Genomic DNA, 17,085 nt, shown 5'->3' with positions numbered 1-17,085 from the left:
GCGATTTGACTATAGATTCGTATGTAAAAGTTCGCGAGAAGCACGATGGTGCCACTGGTTTTCTCTGAAATTAACTCCCAAGCTCAAAAAAAGCTCTTAAGTTGAGGCAAAAATGGAGGGGATATCCCACGCTATCCTGAGAGTCCACCTCTACATCAAGACAAACTCTCCATGCAAAGATAGGGAGCAAATACATTAGCAGGGTTGCTGTGTTTCCAGTTTTGGAGTCCCCAAATTAAGTGGCAGCCCAGTCAATGTATTTGCTACAGACAAAGAAGACAAAAAAATGCTGCGATCCTATTGGTGGAAGCCGGTAATTGCAATGGACAAAGGAGGTAAATAACAGATTATTCGGTGGAAATCTCGAGAGACCCCGATGCTGGAAAAACTACCTGTACATAAGTTTAATCAAAATGCTCTATGAAGCTCAGGAAAATCATACTCATGTGCACATGCATTTCCGTTTCATTTAAATTAATTTTACGTACAATTCCTCATGGCAAAAATACGACTAGAAGAGTGTTTGCAGTAGTATAGCAGAATTAGTTTCTTCTCACGAAGTACCTAACATCAGCTGGGTCATTAACACCTCTGAAAAAATTCTTATGAGGGAATTTACACGTGTAGAATGGTTAATTGTTTACCGTCCTTAAGATTATGTGGATCGTGAAAATGATTCTCAATTCAATGTTGAAAAACTAACATTTCCCACGGAATTACGACTCTGAAACAACGAGTGTTATTTGTCATTTTATACCCATTTTGTCCAAAAGAAAAAAAATGAAAATCATTTGATTTTTTGCTTAACCTAAGACGCGTGGCGTGTGCATGAGAGGAAAATCAAAGAATTGAAAATCGAGGGAAAACTCTCAATTCTTACGTCATGACGGTAAAGGGCGCTGTCCTTTTCGCCTCAGGGCGGAATTTTGAACGCGAGGAAAACTTAGAAATCTGCGTGCTTTTCAGGCGGCTAAAAGGATCACAAAGCCAAAACACCACTTTTTTGTCGCATGGAACGCAGTTAAGTCGTGACGCAAAGTACAATGTGTGATCGCACTTTCGGTAGAAGTTACGTAAGTCTTACATTACCATTCACACTTATAATGAGTTTTTTTTTACTTTTTCCTTTTCACTAATGCAACCGACGATTAAGAGGGCGCTAATTTTATTGATCGGTTTTTTTGCACAGTAATTCAGTACATCCTCTGCAAATCCAATACGCAGTGAGTTTAATTCTATCCGCGCACTTAGATATTTTTCGGGGGAGTTCGGTTATTTTTAAAGGTCGGTTGGAGTTATGTAAGCCAGCATTTGCGTTATCTCAAGGGTTAAACTGTAAAAAGCCGTGTTAGATCTCTAAGCCCCTCCCGGATAATGTCCCATTTCGAAAAAAAACATGTATAGAATCTTTTTAAATTTACAGTATACGTAGTAAGCAGTTTGTTTTCCTTTTCTGTTGGATGTTTTATGAAGCTTAAACCTTACTCACCAGTTTGATTCCACACTGACATTTAAAAAAATCTATGTGATCAGATCCAGATGAGCCTGGACAAAAATGAGATCGTAAAAATTCCAAACTTTCGGGCGGATTTTTTCTCATTCGCAAGTTTGATGTAAGTACCAGTGTTCGAAATTCACCTTTGACTTTTTGGAGTCATGTGGCGCATCAAGCCCGATTTTTAGGCGCCATTGAAGATTTTTTAGGGGCCAAATCGACTTTTTGCCAATATATTATGGCACATTTAGTGAAAAGTTAGACGCAAGGTGTTTTCGTAACAGAACTAGTAAGCAGCTGTAATTTGGGGAAGACAAAAGCACTAAGAATGAAATCGTGAAGAATAGAAAAAGTAAGCTCTCACTTGTAGTGCTGAAATTGTTGAGTTTTTTTTTAATTCAATTAGATTTGTTTTTCTTTCTGTATGTGGCTTCCTGTGAAAATCTAGATTTTTAGGGGCCACATTGGCGCAGAGCCTTCATTTTTTAGGCGCCATGGCCCATTTATTAGGCGCATTTGGCACGTTGGCGCCTGTGAGTTTCGAACACTGGTAAGTACACCCACAGGAAAAAAAAACGTGTCAGAAGCGCACTGCAAGCCAGTGACAGGGCATTTAAGCAATACCAGCCAGACATATGCCCTTTTTCTGAATGATTGTTCTTGCACACGACAATCACTCACACATTGAAGAGCCACCGAGAACTTTCCTGAGAATTTTCCCGAGAACAATCCCGTACCCAGCACTTGAATTTCCCGGGAAATGTTGATCCTGAGGCAAAATAGATTAGGATTGAAATGCATTCCATGAATTCTCACAGTGTAGTGGACCTGTTGCAAGGTGCGGGGATTTTCGAATTAATAACTGATTCCATTAGAAAATTTCACAAAAAGGACGATGGCTCCTTAAAAAAATCTTGAATCCCTTCCCAAGCTCAAAAAAAGTTGTTTTAAGAACCGACCCATTCAAAATGGTCACTTTAACGCGGGAACGGATCTGCGGTATACTCGTGACGTCACAGTACATAAAAAACCTATGGTCTCTTGTTCAAGCGGCTGCCAATTCCTCATAAGGAAATACATTGTAAACGATGAAGAGACCAGATTTATCATGTACTGTGACGTTAGAAAAGTACCGAGTAAAAGTGACCGTGAAAATCCGAATTTTGTGCGTTTTTAAGTTAATTTGGGGGGGGGGGGTCCGGTGGTCGAAAAACTCCGGGAAAATTCCTGTGCCATCAAGATCCTTAGTTCTTTCGATGCAAGCAATACAAATATTTTTATAAAAACGCCCCATTCCGTGCAATAAATTTTCCTATTCTAGAAGACTCCTGCACTGTCGTGCTAAAGTAAGAACGTCGTATGAGCCGTCAGACGTTGCCATATTTCCTTCCATAAAAAAACAAATTTACTGGTAAAATTCTGAATCCTATTCTCCAATTTTTCAGACAATTTTGTTCACAGTTTGATCTAAAACATTTGAAAATTTCAAGGAAAAATATGCATACATTTCCCCAAAAAATCATGATTTATCCAGATATATTTGGCAACTCTCGAATGTTCACACGGCGTTCTTCCTTAGTACGGTAGAGTACTTATATTGAGAGAGTATGGCCTCTGGGCCAATTTTTTTCTCAAAAATTGCACACGATTGGCCTTAAAAATATGTAAAGAAGTCGCAATAGTGCATTTGGATAAATTTCTCGTTACGATAAGCAAAGAAAACTACATTTTGCATCATTTTGCATTACATGAATCTATGGCGTCCGCCATTTTTGGGTCCTAAGGGCTCCATTCAGCCTAAGATGGCTGAGCCAATCAGAGGTGGTAACACAGTGGCCATACTCTTTCAATATAGGTACTCTAGTACAGTAGTGTACGTGTGCTTACCTGAATAAGTTTATCAGTGTTGCCATCCTTCACATAAATATTGACGAGGACCGGTAAATCCATGTTGAGTTTAATTCTGCGCGGGAAATCGAAGTGCTCCGACAGGACCGTCGTTTGAGTGAGGTAGGCCTTCCACTCTTGCGGCGACATTTCCAGGAGCGCGGGACAGACTCCGCGCACGGGGTTGTCCGACCCACCGCGTTTGCATTTGATCTTGTGCGCGGTCCGCAACGCCGAGGTCAGCAGCTGGAGTGAATAAGTCAGCGGGGTCACTGAGGAATCCACCAGGTCGAATAGCAGATCCTGCACAATCGATGAAGTTACAAAATGATTTGACAACGCTCAATAAAGCGTAAGATACTTTTTTGGTTATTTGGTAAAGAACAATTAAACTGCATTTTGCAATAAGGCATTACCAGTGGAGCTCTTGCATAGGTCGGGAATGGACCACTAGACAAGGTACGAATTTCAGCATTCTGATACATGTTTCTTAACTAAAATTTCACGTAAAACACGATACGCACAACAAAAATTATCGAAATCAACTCCTTACGAAGATATTAAATGATTCTTGATGTGTGAATTCAAACCACCCGCTCATGAAAACTCAATGATCTGCGTGATTCACATCGCGCGCTAAACGTTATCATGACAGTCTCTTGCAGTATAAAAATCTGGCAACCTCAATCTTGACGCTTTGGCTCAGCTATAACAAATTGCTTATAGTTTGAACAACACATGGAAGAAAATGAATATTGCTCGATTGAGAGGCTTTCTGAAACCGTTGTAGTGCTCGATTTGACTCACGTAGAGCTTTGAGTTTCTCGTGAGCGGGCAGTTCAAAATCCGCGTAACCAATGTGAAATAAAAAAGTAAATATCTTCGTCAGGAGTTGGTTTCAGTAATTTTCGTTGCTCGAATCGCGTTTACGTGAAATTCTGATTAAGAAACATGTATCAGAATGCTTGAATTCGTGCCTTGTCTAGTGGTCCATTTATGCGATAAAAGCACTCACGTAAAATTTCAAAACATGGTGTACACTCCGGCAGGCGCAGTGTAGGCAATTTACGCATCGGAGTGTATGCGTAACGGTGTAGTGTTTGAAGTATCTCTAGGATGTCGAAGGCGCTATATAAGGTGCGCGCGGACGAACTCCGATTGCCCGCGACAATGGAGATGTTGCATGTGTGAGGAGTTTGCGATTTGACTGTTGATTCTTGTGTAAAAGTTCGCGCGAAACACGATGATGCCACTAGCTTTCTCTGAAACAAATTCCAAAGCTCAAAAAAAGACCTCCGTAATGGAGGGAATATCCCTCGCTATCTTGAGAGTCCACCTCTAAATCCAGATAAACTCTCCATGGAAAGATAATGAGCAAATTCATTAGCAGGGTCATCTCGTGTTTCCAGTTTTGGAGTCCCTCCAACAAAGTGACAGCCCGTCAGATGTATTTTCTCCTTCTCTTTGCATAAAGAGTTTGTCTTGATATAGAGGTAGACTCTCAGGGTAGCGTGTGATATTCCCTCCATTGCGGTCTCAACTTTGAGAGCTTTTTTGAGCTTTGAAGTTTGTTTCAGAGAAAAACAGTGACATCGACGTGTTATTTGCGAAAATTTACGTAGGAATCAGAGCAAAAATCGCAAATTTGAATTTGAATTTGGACTCTCTCAATTTTGAAAACATTCAAGATGGCGGCGCTCTGAGTATCAAAAATTGTTCTGAATCTAAAATGGGCATTTTCGGATTTCATTAGCACCTAGGAATCGAAAAAAAAATCGGCTGTGGTTCGAAGGACGAAGCACAACTCGGAACTGGTTACGTAGTGTAATTGTTAACTTGAAAGTAACGTTGTACTCACGAATAGAAAAGTAGATAGGACCTGGAATCCACTATGAGCATTGTAAAAGTAACGACTAATTCTTTCGTTAAAGAAACCAATTCCGACTTCAGACTTATTGGAGCTTCTGGGAACAACTCATTACCCTCCTGACAGAAGGACGTCAGTGGCGTGGCGCGTTTTGCGATAGATCGATTTATCTACCATTTAAACCTATGGAGATGAATCGATAAATGGGGCGTTCGCAGCGAACACCTTGATAATCGATTCTTTACCATAGCCTCAAATGGGAAAATATCGGTAACAGCTCATTCACGCCACGCCATATAGGGACGTATCTATTCTCCGCGATGAATCCTGTCCCCCATACAACTTAATGCTTTCCCGGGCTCATCTCAAATATGTACTCACGCCCTTTTGTAAGTCGGGCGACGAAATAATCAACAGATCCCTTCTTTCCTAAACTCGATCTAGTGTTTGGACAGGCAAGCACAAAACGTCGGAAAATCCCATGAATTTCCTGATCATTTATTCAAATTCTTAATATCTTCGTTTGCGCCTGAACGATAATTTATTCGCTCCTCACAAAAACAAACTGTGCGATCGCGCAGTTAATATTCCGGTCAGTCCCTCTTTGACCGCGCGAGTGTGGCGAAATAAGCACAGCCATGAACTGCCCGAAGACTGAATTCGATTATTTCGGGTCGGAGTGGCCTGTCGGTTTCCGCGTTCGGCTGCGTCTTCTAATAAGACATGTCCACATAAACTATCCATCTCAAGGCTCAACTAGAAGTAGCATCTTCACGAGAAACGCGCCGATAGTTGTTAAAACCGACTATTGTTATTATCTTCCGAACCATGGTATAGGCATCCTTACTTATGCTGCCGCACCGAAAAGACACGCTTTATGAGCATCCGAAAGTTGCAAACTTCCTTCCAATAAATTATACATTTTTATGGAGAGTTCGTGGAAAAAAGTGTTGGGATTACCCCCTAAAATGGAGATGTTGCATGTGTGAGGGGTTTTTCGATTTGACTGTTGATTCTTTTGTAAAAGTTTGCGAGAAACACGATGGTGCCACTGGTTTTCTCTGAAATCAACTCCCAAGCTCATAAAAAGCTCTTAAGTTGAAGCAATAATGGAGGGGATATCCCACCCTATCATGAGAGTCTACCTCTACATCAAGACAAACTCTCCATGCAAAGATTGGGAGCAAATACATTAGCAGGGTCGCCATGTTTTCAGTTTTTGAGTCCCCAAATAAAGTGGCAACCCTGCTAATATATTTGCTCCCTATCTTTGCATGGAGAGTTTGTTTTGACGTAGAGATGGACTCTCAGGGTAGGGTGGGATATCTCCTCCATTTCGGCCTCAACTTGAGAGCTTTTTTTGAGCTTGGGATATGATTTCAGAGATTACCAGTGGCACCATCGTGTTTCTCGCGAACTTTTACATAAGAATCAATGGTCAAATCGCAAATCCCTCACACATGCAATATCTCCATTGCGACACTATCTCGATTTATTGGATGATATGTAAGTTTCCAATTACTTTTGGTAGTGCCCCAATTCAAATTGGGGTATTACCGCAACATTTGGATTGTAACCTAATTTATTAGGGTACCACCACCATTAATGGGGGTACTACCATAATTAATTGGAAATGGGCCTGTTGCAAATTTTTGCCATGAAAAAGGGGGGGGGGGGGGGGGGGGAAATAATAAAAATAGGGGGTGTTATATATAAATATAGGGGGGGGGGGGGGGGGGGGGGTTGGGGGGGGGGGGGGGGGGGGGGGGGGGGGGGGGGGGGGGGGGGGGGGGGGGGGGTGGGGGGGGGGGGGGGGGGTGGTTTTTTGGGGGGGGGGGGGGGGGGGGGGGGGGGGGGGGGGGGGGGGGGGGGGGGGGGGGGTGGGGGGGGGGGGGGGGGGGGGGGGGGTGTATATTTGGGGTGTGTGTTGGGGGGGGGGGTTTTGTTGGGGGTTGTTTTGTGTGGTGGGGGGGGGGGGGGGGGGGGGGGGGGGGGGGGGGGGGGGGGGGGGGGGGGGGGGGGGGGGGGGGGGGGGTGGGGGGGGGGGGGGGGGGGGGGGGGGGGGGGGGGGGGGGGGGGGGGGGGGGGGGGGGGGGGGGGGGGGGGGGGGGGGGGGGGGGGGGGGGGGGGGTTTTGTGGGGGGTGGGTTGGGGGTGGGGGGTTGGGGGTGGGGGTTGTGGGGGTGGGGGGGGGGTGTGGGTGTGGGGGGTGTGGGGTGGGGGTTTGGGGTGGTGGGGGGGGGGGTGGGGGGGTTGGGTTGTGGGGTGTGGGGGGTGTTGGGGTGGGGTTTGTGTTGGGGGGGGTTTGGTGGGGGGGTGGTGGGTGGGTGGGGGGTTGTGGTTGGTTGTGGGGTTTTTTATATGTGGTTGGGGAAGGGTTTTATTGGGGGGGGATGATTGGTTTTGGTGTTGTTGAATGTATGTGGGGATTTATGGGATTTTGATGGTGGGGTTTTTAGAGGTAGAAGAGTGTGGTTTGTGGTGTGAAGTTATATTTGAGGTGAGGAGTAGATAGGGAGAAGTATTTAAGTTATGGTGTAGGATAGATGGAGATTGGGAGGGTTGGTGAAAGGGGTGGGGGGTTGAGAATTGGAGAGGGAAGAAGAGCCCGCCCGCCGCGCCGCAGCGTGCCACGGCGCGGCGTCTGAAGCAACTATTTCACACCAGATGTATTGCACAGTATATTAAGAAATTGAAGGCGCTCCAACATATTAAGAATGACAGGCATCCTTCAAAAGTTCAGAGCTTTCCTCGCTAAATAAATCAAGAGACTACGGCACAAAAAGAGAGCGGTAGTCCAAAAACTAACTAAGTCCTGGTATCCATATTTAGTAACGTTTAGTATAAACTTTATCGTCTGACTGTTGCTGAATTGACATCGGCTATAAAAGGCTATAAGAAATTGTACAGCCGGCTACAGAAGCTATTGGAAATCTTACAACCGGCTTTAGGTCTATGGTATTTTGGAACATAGATTCTACTGCCAATTTTTACCTGGGGTTATTCCTTACAGATAATGTCTCAAAAATCATGATGAGCGAACAGGGCGCATTAGAGTCCTTTTATACTGAGAGTCAAGACACTGTGAATTAATTTCTGATTGGTTCCCGTATTTTAGGCCTTCACAGTGTAAGAAACGGGAATAAATATTACATTTTCACCGATTGCAAAGATTATAATCTGGAATGGACCAGGGAATTACGGGTTCGGCAAGGAACAAACGGAATGAGAGAAGGAACGGAGAAAGGAATTTGAGAATGGGCCGATCAAAGATTACGAAAAACGTTCAATTTCTGTAATCTTTATAACCGTTTGTGACTCCATGAGGAGGTGTTTTCTTGACTCTCAGTATAAAGGAACTCTAGGGCGCATAGGGCCTTAAAAGGTGCTTGGCGCCCCCTGGAGGCTCGGCCGCGTAGCAGCCAGGGGGTGGTCTCCCATTTTTCTATGCGGAAACGCCGCTGGTTGCCACTGATTTAGTACCCCCCGTACTATGCTCCTCTGTGAGGGAAGATACGGGAGTCAATCGGTGGCGGAGGAATCAAATAATGATCGTCGTGTTGATTTCACACTTGAGCAACTCGTGCACTTACGTGTCTGAGGACGGTGAGCGAGCAATCAGGTCGAGATGCCATTTCCGGCTGACAGTAATCAGCCAGGAACTGAGAGAGCTCCTGCTGCACGAATTTCGCGTACAGCGTCGAGTTCAAGGACGGCAGGATGGCGGTAGTGTCCATTTCGCTGCAACAAAACACTCCCATTCAATAGTTGAAAATAGGGAAGCGGGTCCACGCACAGTGGATCGAGTCAATAGGAGAGGTTGGACAAAATTTGGGAACTTTAAACGCTTATAACTCCGTTTATAAAAAACTTTGAGGTTTCAAAAGGATGCCATTGGTTTCCTTGTAAAATTTTCTTCTAGAACCACAACTCAAAATTTAAAATGTGACGGAACTAAGCATCAAAATTGCAAAGAATTTCATGTCCGCCCTCTCTCAATGGCTCGATTCACTTAGAGTCCCTTTATACTGAGAGTCAAGACAACACCCCCTCATGGAGTCACAAACGGGAGTAAAGATTACAGAAATTGAACGTTTTTTGTAATCTTTGATCGGCCCACTCTCAAATTCCTTTCTCCGTTCCTTCTCTCATTCCGTTTGTTCTTTGTCGAACCCGTGATTCCCTGGTCCATTCCAGATTATAATCTTTGCAATCGGTGAAAATGTAATCTTTATTCCCGTTAGTGACACAACGAAGGCCTAAAATACGGGAACCAATCAGAAGTGGATTCACAGTGCCTTGACTCTCAGTATAAAGGGACTCTAGATTCACTCTGCCACGCCGCAAAGCCGAAGACGTCGTAAGAACATACTCTGCAGAGTCTCGATTATCCGCGGTCGGTGGCGAGGAGGAAATGATCGATTTATCGATGTTTCCCCATTTGAAGCTGCGATTAAGAATCGATTATTAAGGTGTTCGTTGCGAGCACCTTGTTTATCGATCCTTTTCCATGAGTTTAAATGGCAGATCAACCGATATATCGCAATGCGCACCACACCACTGTCCTCGGTGATCGGAGCTGGAGCACCGCGGATATTCGAGGATCGCGGTGAATCCGGAACTTATGCTTTCCGACCAGGAATGGTAATCGACCGGTGTTAAGAAGACCTTATTAAAACACCTGTCAAATAATTGCTAGAAATGTACATAAAATAGTTAAACATGAAATAATTTTCCTGTGAATGAAGCTGTTTTGGCGCGAACATAATTTGTATATTATAGGAAATCTTTTTTAGAAGTTAGCGGCATAGCCAGAATTGCAACGTTCCCAGGTTGCGATCTTTTTCATGCGTTTGAGGAGAGTTTTTCTCAGATTTGAATAGATTGACCTCTGAATTGCGTCATTCACTCCATGAAAAATGTCGTCGAAAAAGAAATCGCGGATATTTATTTTGAAATATCCACGGCCATAGTGCGAGACCACGTATCTCCGTTCGCGACGCTGCATGTCCCTGGTAAAAATGGCAAGTGTTAGGTCAGTGAATTTTCCTCTGAGGTCAGTGCAATTTGCTCTGAGGTCAGTTCAGTTTTCTCTGACGTAAGTGTTAAAGCACTTACCCAAGAAGTCAGTACTGAGGTAAGAGGCACTGACGTCGGGAGAAAGACTTACCTAAGTGCAGAGATGTCTCTGAGGTAAGCGGGACTGAGGTCAGGACTTGGTTCAGAGGGTAAGTCTCTGACATCAATCTTAATCGAACCGCACTCACTCCCAAAAAGTAGAGATGGCTCCCCCTTCCCCCACCCTATTTCATTTTCGTGGGGGAATATTTCCTCGGGACACGGGGACCACAAACTTTATCTTTCAGAGAGGCATATTTTGTAGAAGGTGGGATTTTCTAAGAGGGAAGGAAAACTAGTTTAAGTAGCCACACTCTTGAATAATTTGTTTTACCCTCTTCGTTTAAGATGGCACTTAAATAATTAAAACACAACAAAAAAATGAGATCGATAAAAATATTATCACCGCTAAAATATGTATTTAGATATATTTATTTAAGCATTATTATTTTTTTATAAAAAAAAATAGTTTTAAATTTGGTTTTAATTTTATTCAGTTTTAACTTTTTTTAAAATGTTTCAGTCTCAATTTTTTTTAAAATTTTCCTACTTTATTTTCAATTCTTTTCTAACTTTTTTACTCCTTTACTTTCAATTTTTGTATCTGCTAATTTATATTTTTTGTATAATTTCAACTTTCATTATTTTTTTTGCATCATTAGCTTTAATTTTGAATTTTAGTGCGATCCATTTTTTTTTTCAAAGAAACGTAACTTACAAAACTTCATTTACATGTTGATTGATTAAAAAAGAATAATAGAAAAATTAAGTATCGGATTCACATTCAAAGACAAAATCATCATTTGCTGGCAAAATTACCCCAATGGGGACCCTGAAATGGTAAAATTACGCCCCTAACACGTACACGCGCAGGTAGTGTAGTGGTTCAATCGCTAGGACGATCACCGACATTAAGTTACGTCGGGCGTAGTTAGTACTTAGATTGGAGACCGCATGGGAACGAGCGATGTCCCCTGAAGATTGTGATACTTGCGTGGGATTGAAAACTCACAGCAGCCCTCCCTGATCGTCAAATAGTGACTTAACGTACCTGGCAGATCGGTTATTAACGAAATTTTTGCCTGTACAGTATTTCTGGGAGTTTCCACTCCGCTTACGTCTGAGACACTTAGGTCAGTGCCACTTACATCAGAGGCACTTGCCTTTGGAACAGACCTAACACTGAGGTAGCAGATCAGCGCCCGGCAGCACTGACATCAGTGCTTAGGTCTGTTCCAAAGGCAAGTGCTACTGATCTTAGCACTTGCCATTTTTACCAGGGGTAGACTTCAAGTCAAATAATATATGTTTCCTTGGGAATTTCTTGGAAACTTCCTTGGCTTTTCTGCTCTATCAGTAGAATTTTCTGTATTTTCCAGCTACAACGTTGATTTGCTTTTCCTCGACAAAATAAACCAGGAGCGAAGATTTTGATACACTGCAATGGGAGTAAGTGGCATGGTGCTTTATAGCCATCGATACAAGGACGTATTTCTGCCAAACGGAACCAGAGACAGATAGGAAAGAAGAGGTGTGCTCGTTAGTTTATAGGACATTGGCGTGGCGTGATTTATACGTGTTTTGTTTATTAACAAGTATATATTATAATTTTTTTCGCAATTTCACCTAAAGGTTCCGAAAATTCTAAAGGAAAAATATTCATAACTTTCTTCAAAAATAAACATTTTATCGAAGGGAATTTTGCAACCTTCGAATGTTCATACGGCGTCCTTCCTTAGCACGGCAGAGCAGTTTTTAGTTCCCTTCATACTTCATGTTCTTAAAGAAAAAGTAAAAAATCTTATGGTTCGTATTTTCATGGTATATGCGTCCCAGGGTAAAAACTCAATAGACGATAGCAAGTGTATTCAATTCAAAGAAAAAAATTACGCGAGGAAAGCGACGTAGAATTTTCAGGTACGGATTTTCAGAGTTTAGCCATGGATTTCAGAAATATTTCCGGTTTAACGCGGGGAATGCTTTCACCTCGCTTCAATCTGGAAAAAGGGTCCAGTCGGTTGGCATGTAGCCTGGCTGTGACTTTGCCGGATGCAAATAAGCTGCTCAAAAGGCTTCCAGAGTGGCAGTGGCGGTCAACAGAGGACCTCGATTCAAGCTGAGTCCGACGGGGACATGCGGGAGTAAATTATTAAATGAAGGAGACTGTTGAAAGCTAAAAGGGTGATTACATATGAGGGAGGTTAGCGTCGGATGAAGAAGGGAGAGTCGCGAGTCACCAGGCGGGTTGAAGGGATGTGGGGGTAAGGGCTGGGGGCAGTCATTGCCAGATGATTAGAAAAACGAATTTTACCCTACGAGTAGGGTGGCATGGCACGTAAGAAAGAAATGAGAGATTGAAAATACCAGGGAGATATTTCATGAAATTTCACAAGGCTGTGAAATATTTTGACGTATTTCTGCCGAACGGAACTATGTGCATTACGGCATGAGCCCTTTTATGCATATATTCTTATGGGTCTAATGTCTCATGTCTCTATGCACATAGTTCCGATTGGCAGCGATACGTCCATTTCATATTTTCCAGGAGCTAGAGTATACAAATCACTTTCAAACACACACAAATTGAAGAATGTCACAATTTTTACATTTTGCGAAACATGAAAAGGAGCCGGTATTTTTTAATATCTCTCAGAAATTTCATGAAATATTTCACGTAAAAATATTTTATTTTTTATGAAATTTTGCCACCCTGCCTACAAGGATTTGCCACTCGTCCCATACTGTCGTGCTGAGGAAAAACGCCGTACAAAAATTCGAGAGTTGGCCATTTCTTCCGATAAAATGTTTATTTTGGAAGGAAGCTATTCTCTCTTTCCTTCCCTCTATCTTTCCTTGAAATTTTCAGATATTGCGGATTAAACTGAAAACAATATTGTCTGAGAAATCGGAGGAGGGATATTTGCACCTTTCTCAATAAACTCATTTTTTATCAAAGAAACTTGGCAACGCCTGAAGGCCAATACGGCGTTCTTCCTCAGCACGGCAGCATAGTAGCACATTGCAATAAATCGTCGCCTCCTTCCACGAGAGAACGTAACAACACTCCATTGTTGCCAAATTTCTCCTCGAAAATTGCACTTTTACCAGGAGAATTTTGGGAATTTCTAACTGAAAATGTCCCTGCTATTTCCTCTGATCTCATACAGTATTCACACATTTTTCGAGGAAAAATTTAGTAAGTACATCCTCGTAAAAAATAGAATGGTTTGAGTCAGTTTTGCGACTTTGGAATGTCGACCGAGGAACCATGATGACATATTTGTGAACTCAATGTGAAGCAATTTACAAGGCAAAGAAAAATTGCAACATATTTCAATTTTATTGCAATTGAATTCGAGTAGAGAAGCCCCTTCAATTGGTAGGTAGGCAACATAATTAACACTCCGATGCTGTGTCAATATGTTTACCATGTAATCTCGATCTCGATGGACCACTTGCGCTAGCCACAGAATCTTTGATGATTTAAGCTAGATTAGATCAGGAAAACATAACGAGACTCTTCAATCGTCAAGTTGTCCGTCCAATGATTAACGAAGATATGGCTCATCGAAAAACACGGCATATGACGTCATTAACCGCAGTAGTGCATACCATGGTTTCTTCCTCCTTGGTTGGATCCGTGTTTTACGTCGAGCAACCACTGTAAATGTGTGTATCACTGATTGATGGAACCAACGTGGAAGAAACCATATGGCACAGTACCGCACCAGTTGCGTTGAGTGCTTTGCGATATTTCGATTGATCGGTCGTTTAAACCAATGGAAAAGAATCGATTAACAGGGTGTTCGTAACGAAAACCTTGATAATCGATTCTTTACTATAGCTTCAAATGGGGCAATATCGATAATCGGTTGTTCACGCCACGCCACTGTACCGCACACCACTACCTCTACCACAGTATATGACGTCATACGTTCTTTTTTTCGATGAGAGGTATTCCTGTTAACATCAAATGCAAAAATATCTGACGTTTGGACAATCTTATTAATTTTAGCACGTAGGCTAAAACCCATAATCCTATGACTGGCGCGGCTAGCCTGTAGCAATTATATTGTGAAAAAACGTATTAGTGTATTTTCCTAATAAAGTACATTAATTGGCACCGCAGCGGAGTGTTGTGTATGTTGCCTACCTAATAATTGAAGGGACTTCTCGTGTTGAAGTTTTATGATCGTAAAATTTAAATGAGATGCGATTTATATTTGCATAGCAGATTGCCTATATCTTTTTGATACATGCCTCTTATCGATCTTTGAAATCGGTATTCATTAACCACATTATGTGAAAATATCGTGATTTCATGGGGAGAATAATTGAGATTTCATTGTATAAAATTTTAATTTTTTTTAGTTTTTTCATCACAAAATGCTACTTGGGCAACAGCCATGAAAGATTAATATAATCTCTCGGTCAGCCACAAACATTATAATGGATGTGTCATTTTCGACTCCATTCTTCGTCAGTTGGTCCACAATACTTCCAAGCATCCACTGCAAGAACGTTGCAATTCTATTCAAGATTTTCTAGTTTTCCTCCCCATGTAGTATTCTAATCAAAATCTGATTAAAATTAATATCTGGACGTTTAAGGACGTTACTTGGAACACGTTTTGCAACAAAGAATCACTATCTCTGGCTCTCTCATAAAAGCACATATCTGCATAGGGGAACCAATGGCGTGTATGTTGTTTCTAAAATGGGCCAGAAATAGTGGTTCCTTATTTCAAACTGTAATCCACTTGATGTTCTACCTCCCCGGTTACTTTTTCTCACTTTGCACACAAAATTTGGTTGGCCCTCAAAATTTTAATTTTTACCTAGAGACAATTTGAAAAATGCCCAAATTATAGTCCACCCGCCTGCGATATATGGATCGATTTACTTGAATTTAAAACAAGTGAAACCCAACATTGCCACTTTTTGATTAGCACAAAATGTCGGATACTTTTTCTCACTGTGCACACAAAATTTGAATAGCCCTCAAAATGTGACTATTTACCGACAGACATTTCAAAAACTTATGGACCACTAGCCTGCGATACATCGATCGACCTACATAAAGAGGTGTGTGAAAAAATGGCCCAAAAGCCCCAACGCATTTTCGAATTTTGAACGCTTGACGTGATTAAGTAGCCCCCGAGACGCTATCAACTCTTCGCGGTTGTGCTTAGAAATGCCGTATTGCAACGTTGCCATTTTTAAAAGTGAGAACCTTTAAAAATTCATAACTACTCTGCATCTCAATTGATTTCAATGAACTTTTTTAAGCGTGCCAGTAGGGCTCGCTTTTTGAAATCACTCGGATGTACCATAGTACAGCACACCGATCAACCAATGCTATTCAACGGGCCGTCCAAATATTTTTTTCCTCGGACCCGTTTTCTTGTCTTTGAACCATTATACTGTCAAGCCCTGATGGTCTCTTACCAAAAAACCGAATGAACTGCTAATTGGGAACCCTTGAGAACATTTTCCTGTCAAAACCGTATTATTTCATTTGACAAAAACCTCATAGAAGCTTTCTTACGCTCGGAGGACTCAACTCTAGAACCTTCTTTCCCGCCAAAACTGTTTAGCCAATAAGCGTCTTGCACTGCAAGTGCAATCTGTGATGAGCCTCGTGACTCTTTATACCATGTACTAACCGTGGCCCCTGCAGAAATCCACTCAAACCACTGCAGTTATCTCCCGATATAGCTTTGGGTGTCAGGTTTCGAGCAAGGCAATAAAAGACGGCGAGGAGAGGGTCGCCTCGTCGAACCTATTATCTTCCACGCCCGATTAACCATTCACCGTGACGCCAGGATCCACCAAATTTTCACAAAAATTGTTTTCCGTCTATTTAGCGAGTTTTTCCTTACTTTCCGTTAAAGTACAAATAAAAAGAGACCTCATTTGTAAAAATCGGCCGAATAGGAGAGAAGTTACAGTTCGAAATCCAAAGAGATTAACTCAACGCGATTTCGATGCACGGCAGTTCGCCCAAATCACGGTCGTGCGAAATGCCGCATATCAGCTTAAAATCAAGATAATTGGACGGAATCTTTAAAATCAATTTACATTCAACGTTCATGAATCAATATTTTCTCCCAAATTTAGCAAAAAGTACCAATTGATGCAAATGACAAAGACGTGAAAATAGTAGGTATGTGTCCAACATTTTAGTTATTCGGCACGCTTTTCCAACATATTCATGTTGGATTTTTCTGCTTGTTTTTTTTTAGAATGCTTCCCTTCAATAGAGCTTTCTAACTATATATAGTAACTTAGGTTTATTTGGCACTGAGCGGCAGTTGAGTTGGCACTGAGTTGGCAGTTTTAGTAGTTTTTTGTGAACACAAAAATTTTGTTTTGATTTCACTACGCAGTCTTGGATTCAACATCGTCTTGGCACTTTTGGCCGTTTTTTCACACACCTCTTTGAAACAAGTGGAACTCAGCTTAGCAACATTATGATAGTGGCCATTGGTGATGGAATGTATACCTGATTTCCTGCATGAGGATGGTACTGTGAGGCAGTTGCCATGACGCGATGCCCACATGCGCAACGTAGACGAGGAAGCTTGCGTGGACGTGGGTGCCCAAGTTCGTCTCCAGGAATCGGAACAGCCTGTTGAACCGCTTTACTCGCTCCGTCACCACCAACACGCCGTCAATGTCTGCAACCGGAAACACATCATCATATTTCGACACGATTTT

The 17,085-nt window shown here is 42.3% G+C and overlaps 1 protein-coding gene across 2 annotated transcripts in view; it reads right to left on the bottom strand.

Moving 5' to 3' along the window:
• LOC109034835 (uncharacterized) overlaps window positions 1-17,085 on the bottom strand; it is a 40,846-nt gene that overhangs the window by 5,413 nt on the left and 18,348 nt on the right. For both annotated transcript variants that reach the window (XM_019048207.2, XM_019048208.2), the window contains exons 6-8: window positions 16,871-17,045; window positions 8,842-8,989; window positions 3,383-3,685 (exon numbers count right to left, since the gene is read on the bottom strand). In XM_019048207.2, the coding sequence (XP_018903752.2) occupies window positions 3,383-3,685; window positions 8,842-8,989; window positions 16,871-17,045 (626 nt within the window). The remainder of the gene's footprint in view (window positions 1-3,382; window positions 3,686-8,841; window positions 8,990-16,870; window positions 17,046-17,085) is intronic.

This window comes from Bemisia tabaci, chromosome 9 (genome assembly GCF_918797505.1).
Source record: "Bemisia tabaci chromosome 9, PGI_BMITA_v3".
Classification (NCBI taxonomy): Eukaryota; Metazoa; Arthropoda; class Insecta; order Hemiptera; family Aleyrodidae; genus Bemisia; species Bemisia tabaci.
This window is presented reverse-complemented; position numbering and strand designations above follow the sequence as displayed.